The sequence below is a fragment of the Daktulosphaira vitifoliae genome, unplaced genomic scaffold (genome assembly GCF_025091365.1).
Source record: "Daktulosphaira vitifoliae isolate Bord-2020 unplaced genomic scaffold, ASM2509136v1 Scaffold_3, whole genome shotgun sequence".
Classification (NCBI taxonomy): Eukaryota; Metazoa; Arthropoda; class Insecta; order Hemiptera; family Phylloxeridae; genus Daktulosphaira; species Daktulosphaira vitifoliae.
Genome location: NW_026099574.1, coordinates 37184642 through 37191288, shown reverse-complemented (window position 1 = coordinate 37191288; position 6647 = coordinate 37184642). Strand labels below are relative to the sequence as shown.

At 27.3% G+C, this 6647-nt stretch overlaps 1 protein-coding gene across 1 annotated transcript; it reads right to left on the bottom strand.

The window, feature by feature from the left end:
- Nucleotides 1-304: 304 nt before the first annotated feature.
- On the bottom strand, nucleotides 305-6577 carry LOC126901510 (nuclear pore complex protein DDB_G0274915-like). Its single transcript, XM_050677988.1, has 9 exons — nucleotides 6132-6577; nucleotides 5941-6066; nucleotides 5697-5829; nucleotides 5463-5617; nucleotides 4412-4551; nucleotides 4040-4333; nucleotides 1178-3445; nucleotides 800-838; nucleotides 305-728 (listed from the first exon to the last, which is right to left on the bottom strand). Exons 1-9 carry the CDS (start codon nucleotides 6305-6307, stop codon nucleotides 637-639), a joined length of 3423 nt encoding a protein of 1140 aa, XP_050533945.1. The 5' UTR covers nucleotides 6308-6577; the 3' UTR covers nucleotides 305-636.
- Nucleotides 6578-6647: the final 70 nt, after the last annotated feature.

The window sequence follows — 6647 nt, the reverse complement described above, 5'->3', positions numbered from 1 at the left end:
TCACTAGAATTACGAGGTATATACAATTTAATCCTACATCATGATAGCCGGTAAAGATTATTTTCCATAATACAATTATATATAAAATTAAATTCCAGGATTTGGTTATTTAACTTTTCTTTAGAAATATTAAAGGCTCGTTTATATAGTGTGTCACACTTATTTTTAATTATTCTTTTAATGATTCATAAAAATCAAATAATTACAAAGTACATCTAAGAATAGGTTAAGTTCCAATAATAAAAATAATTACAGTAAACCAATAATCTTAATATTATTTTAATGTTTTAATATGCATATTTTATATCATTGAAAATTTACTTTTAAATAATCTCAAAATACATATTATTCAATAGGATTTATGATATAATTCAGATTTCAATATTAGTAACTAAAAATAATTATCAAGACGTTACCAATTTCATTAAAAATAGATTCATACAGAACAAATAATTTAAAATATGATTATTCAACTACCACTAATTATTTGTCCAACAATAATAGGTAACATTTTAATATCAATTTTCAAATAGATGGCTTAATTTTACAATAGTCCAATCTTAATAAAATAAGTTTTTTGAAAATCACATTCACTTTTATCATTTATAAATAATTATAAAAATATATTTTAAGTCATCATTGTCTTCTTCTGACAGCTTTGGCTTTTCGTCGTTCCCCAGCTGGTGCTGTTCCAATACTAAATAATGCCTGATTTGATCCTTGCAATCCTAAAAACAAGAAAATAATTTCAATTAACTATTATATTTTGAAAATTAAATTGTTAATTTTTTCTATATACCTGGCTGTTGCTGTGGAGGCGAACCAAAACCAAAGGCTCCTTAAAAAAAAAAGATTTTTAAAAAATTTGATAACCTATAAAAATTGTGTTGAGTGTACTTGAATTTAAAAAATTGATTATTGTGAGTTGACATAAAATCTTAAATATTAAAGAAATAGTTTATCTTTATTTTTAAATATATTATAACAAACAATAACTGATTATACCATATATTTGTCAAAAATGTTAAAAGTTTCTAAAAATAAGTAGAAAATTTATGATTGAATTTTTTTAAGTATTATGAAACAAATATTTCATTGTATTAGTCAATATTACTTTTATTTAAAAATAAAAATATAATTATAATAAATAATTAAAAAAAAAAAATTATAATATTACCTTGAGGTTGTCCTCCACTGAATTGCTGAGGGGATGACAAACCTGGTGCTTGTCCAAACTGGAATGGTTGTGCTGCAGCAGTGGTCGAGCCAAAACTAAAAGCTCCCTCAGGCTTTGCAGGTTGTGAAGCAGCATTAAAAGCAAATGTAGATGGGTTATTAGATGTAGAGGTGTTTGAATTACCAAATTGAAAACCTCGATTGGCTGTAGTCCCAAATGTGTTCATTGAAGTAGGAGCTACGCTACCAAATGTTGATGTTGATTCAGGAGCAGCAGTAGTTCCAAATGGTGAAGGTTGTGAAGGTGCAGTGTTTCCAAATGACACAGTGAGCTGAGTTGAAGATTTACCAAAGCCACTAAATCCTCCAGAAGAATTAAATGTATTTGAGCTTTGACCAAACTTAATTGGGCCACTGTCATTTTTATTGGAACTAAACTGAAATGCATTAGTAGAAGCACCAAATTTAAATGGTTCAGTTTTTGTCTCAATTTTATTGCTGAACTCGATTGGTTGATTTGGTGAAGTAAATGTACTTCCAAATACAGCAGGCTTTTCACCACCTCCAAATTTAAAAGGAGCAACAGCAGCAGTTTGATTTCCAAAGGACGGTGATGAAAACTGAGATTTCTGGTCATCTGTTTTTTGAGCATTAAACTGAAACGCTGGTTTATCTCCAAAACCTTGAGTTGTTGAGTTACCAAATGATGGAACAGTCTTAGCAGCAGAAAATTGAAAAGCATTGTTAGTTGTTTCTGTTGGCTTTTCATTGGTTTTAGTACTAGAAGTATTAAATTGAAATACAGGATTATCTGTATTACTACCAAAAATCATGGTAGGGTTTGATGAGGCTGGTTTAATGTCAGTATTTTGACTGCCAAAAACTAATTTAGGTCCTGGATTATTGGGTGCTGATACATTAGTATTAATTTGTTCTACTGATGAGTTTCCAAACATTGGAGGAGTTCCAAATTGTAATTTTAATGATGACTTTTCACTTGATGATTGAGGAACATCAGTTTTTCCAAAAGAGAAAGGAGTTGAACTAGCAGCTGTATTACTTGATCCAAACATAACAGTTTTTGATTCTGTTGATACAGGAATGGTTGAACCATTATCATTAGGTTTTGTTGAACCAAATTGAAATTTAAGACTATCAGAAGACTTTAAACTATTAAGAGTATTATGACCAAAGGAAAATACAGGTTTATTTGAACATTCTGATGTTTTAGAAGCTACTGAGAGTATTGTTGATAATGGTTCCTTTTCATCAGTTTTAGGAGCTCCAAATTGCATAACAGGTACAGACTGTTTTTCTTCAGTTTTAGGAGCTCCAAATTGCATTACAAGTACAGACTGTTTTTCTTCAGTTTTAGGAGCTCCAAATTGCATAACAGGTATAGATTGTTTTTCTTCAGGTTTAGGAGCTCCAAATTGCATAACAGGTACAAACTGTTTTTCTTCAGTTTTAGGAGCTCCAAATTGCATAACAGGTACAGACTGTTTTTCTTCAGTTTTAGAAGCCTCAAATTGTATTACTGGAGCTGATACTTTATCTTCAGGTTTTGATGCTCCAAACTGCATTACTGGAGCTAGTTGTTTGTTTTCATTTTTTTCTGTACCAAATTGTAAAACAGACATTGGCTGTTTTTCATTACCTTTAAATGTAAAAGCTGGTAGTTTTGAAGTATTTATATTACAGTTATTAAAAGCTACAGCACTATCTTCTTTTGTATTTTTTTCGGAAGACTCTTTATTACCAAATTGTATTGAATGAATAGTTTCAGGTTTATTCACATTCTTAACACACTCTGCATCACTTTTTAAGCTTGAGTTGGAATTCAAAGATTTAGAAGGTAATGCAGAAAACTGGAAAGGAGTTTTAACTGAGCTTTCAGTTGACTCTTTTGAAATTATATCATTTGATGTGCTATTTAAAGTACTCTCAATAACTTTACTACATTCAGAGGATGATTTTTCTTGTTGTTCCAAACTGCTAAGCTCAGATTTCTGGTTTTCAATTTCTTTATTAGGTGATAATGTTGACTGACCACTATCTTTTACACCATCCACTTCACTTAGTGATTTTAATTTTTCAGCAGATGACATTGTTGTACTACCAAAATTAAATTGTGAAGTTGTTTTGGGGATAACTGTATTTTTTGTTTTTTCAAAAGATCCAACTGTTGGTGAAATAATTGATGAAGTTGTTGGTGATTGTGTAAATTTAATGCTTAATTCACTACTATTTTTTTCATTGGTGGATGTACCTGATGAAAATGAAGTATTAAAATTAATATAATATTAAAAATTTAAGATATTACATATACTATAATAGTTTTTAAATTTTATTTCAAGTAGTTGTTGTATAATCATATATTTTTAAAACCATTTTGTAGATCAATACTTTAAAAATTTGTACAAACCAATGAATTACTACATTATTGTTTTTTTACATTTGTTAATAATTTAGTTAGTATTAAGAACATCAGAATATTGGTGTTGGCCTATAAATTTACTGGCTGACTCAACCCATTCTACTACCGTGACAAGACAGTTTGAAAATGGCAGAGTGCAAGTCAGAACAATGATATGTCAGAGCTTTTGGTTTTGCAAACCACCTGTTAATAAGTAAATCGTAAATCTATGTAACCATTGTGAAAGTTATGTGTTAATAATTATTTTGTTGAATTCTAATTAAAAGTTAAAATAGAGCATCTGAAAATCAAGTGTTGACTCTTTTATCATTCATTTCTACAACATTTTTTCCGCTCACCATGTTACCAAAGCTTGTACAGAAATAATTACAGAATTTTACTCTTATTTATAACTTACTATTATTAAAAATGTATAAAAAAAAATACCCTTTTTAACAGCATTATTCTTTTTTTGTTCTATTTTCTCAATACTTGTGTAAGGTGTAGGATCTGGCTCATCAAATACTTCATCTAATACACTTTTTATACTAATTCTTTTAACAACTTGTGTTTTTCCACTTCTATTGAATATTCTACTAGCTGCAACTGTTACAAGATCTCCAGCTAAATCAGTTTCTGTAGTTTTGTCAATTTTAATTGACTTATTATTATCATCGGTTGAACCACAACAAGTACAACTTTTACAATGTTTTCGGCAAGGAGAATCATCACCCTCTGGGTCTAAAAGCAATAAAGAAATTTTTTAAAACAAAAAACTTTTTATTAACTTAAATATTAAAATAATTTTAGTAAACTAACCAAGAGGATAAGTTCTTTTCTGTCTTGATGACTGAAGAAATTTACTTGAACTATAAGAACTCAAAATTTCATTATTGCGAGTTTTAGGTCTTTTATATGAATGATGACTATTAACATCAGTATCACTCTGTCTCTTATTTCTAAAATGAAAACAGAATACATATTAATATTTAATCACGCATAATTATTAATTAGNCATATTAATATTTAATCACACATAATTATTAATTAAGAACTCAAAAATTGCTCATTATTGTCAAAATCTGTTTCCAAATTAGATCTATTCACAATTCATACAGATTAATATTCTATTAAAAATATAAACATAACAACTGTAAAAATCAAAAAATTATTTTAATGACTAATAGATATTTTAGAGATTTATTTTTGTACCTCTTTTTTAAGTTTTATAAACAACTATTTTATTCATTAAAAATAAAAATCATAGCAATAGTAACTTTAAAATTTTGATAAACCTAATAAATAAATATTTATTAATAAATGTTTATGAATCATTAAAAATCAATTTTTCTTGGTTAAAAATAAGGCAACTTATTTTATAATTTTATGTTACTAAATATATGTTAAAATAGTTATTAAATACTGGGAAAATACTGAACTCTACTAAAATATTAAAATATCATATAGTTAAAATGTTAATTATTGTTATGTCATAAACCCTCGCCCAAAGCTAAAAATTATATTATGCAAAAAAACTTTACTATATTAAAGAGTTCTTTCGATAATTTTTCAATAAAAATAAATATTTTGTAATTTTTTTTTTTCAATGTTATACACCTTAACAGATGATGTTGATGGTGTTTCACATTTTTAATATATATTTTTTTAGAACCCAATACCAACACAAAAATCAAAATTTTACTATTCAGTAAGCAAGCTTCTGTATAACTTAATAAAAAATTTATTATATTACAAGTCAAATTATTACCATAATAGTTAATTTATGGATGAACTAATTTTATGGTTTCCTGTACATATTAATATAAAAAGTATTTTCAATGTTTAAAAAAGTAAATTATTATATGCTTACTGTTTTTTATCAAAAATAACATGATTATTCTTTGGTGTCATATATGGTGAATGTGAAATTTCTCTATTTGTTTTATCTATACCATTCAATGGAATAATTCGGTCAATTGACTCAATAGTTTTTGTACGGCAATTTACAAAATTATCAACACCAAACTATTCAAAAAATAATAATTTTAGTATATCTATGATAAATATCTTTACTTTATCAAATATTATTAATATAGAAGTATACCTCTTGGCTAGTTTTTTTTCTTACACCAAAATTGTCTAATGTTTCCATTAATTTACGCTTTTTATCATTAGGATTTTCTCTACCTAAATTTTGAAACTCATGTGGAGAAGAATTACTGTTACTATAATTGTTTCTAAAAAAAGTTATTTGTCAAATTAAAAGTATTTCCTATTAAAAAATTTAATTATGTATCAAATATTATAAGAGGAACTCATGAACAACATAATTTCTTAAAATAACATACTCTGAAGCATACGATACTGATAAATTTGAAATATCAGAATTTGGTGTTGTAGATCTCATTTCTCGAGCTCTTTGAGCTATTCGATAACTAAATCCAGGACTTGTTACTTCAGCTATACAATTTGGTCTACAAAATAAATGATATAAAATTTTTTATCAAATTAATAATTAATTTTTATACCATACACTTACCTAAATGGAGTATTATTTCCATTTTTTCTTCGAGAAATCGGCAATTTCTGGTTAAAAATATTAAGAGCTCTTGCCTCAGGACTATTGAGATTTAATGTTTTCCCACTAAGTGGATCCGTAGATTTAACTTTATCTGAATCAGACTTGAAATTAAAAAAATTTAAAAATGAAAACATATCAACAGGATAACAACTATTAAAGTCGAAGATTATATTAGGCAGTCACAAAAATGAATACGCGGAATAGAAAATGACGATTAATAACACATAAGGCCTTGTTTTTAGCATGGACAAATAAGTAAACAACTAAAAAGAAAAGATAAATCAAGTTAAAATTATTAAATTGAAAACTCCGACGAACGGCAATGACACAAAACAACATGTGGGTAACCAGGAGCAACTAACCCGCCGAATACTAAAATCCTGCTAAGTGTGCAGTACAACACAACGACCAATGCTAACAGCAGGCCTGGATTCTTATCACGTTTTATTATCATAAGAAAACCGTTGAAAACGA

Coding starts and splice junctions, on each gene's coding strand:
- LOC126901510 (XM_050677988.1), bottom strand. CDS start 6,307: ATGTTTTCATTTTTAAATTTTTTTAATTTCAAGTCTGATTCAGATAAA. Junction 5,618..5,696: donor GAAAAAAAACTAGCCAAGAG/GTATACTTCTAT, acceptor TTTTTTGAATAG/TTTGGTGTTGATAATTTTGT. Junction 729..799: donor GCCTCCACAGCAACAGCCAG/GTATATAGAAAA, acceptor TCTTGTTTTTAG/GATTGCAAGGATCAAATCAG.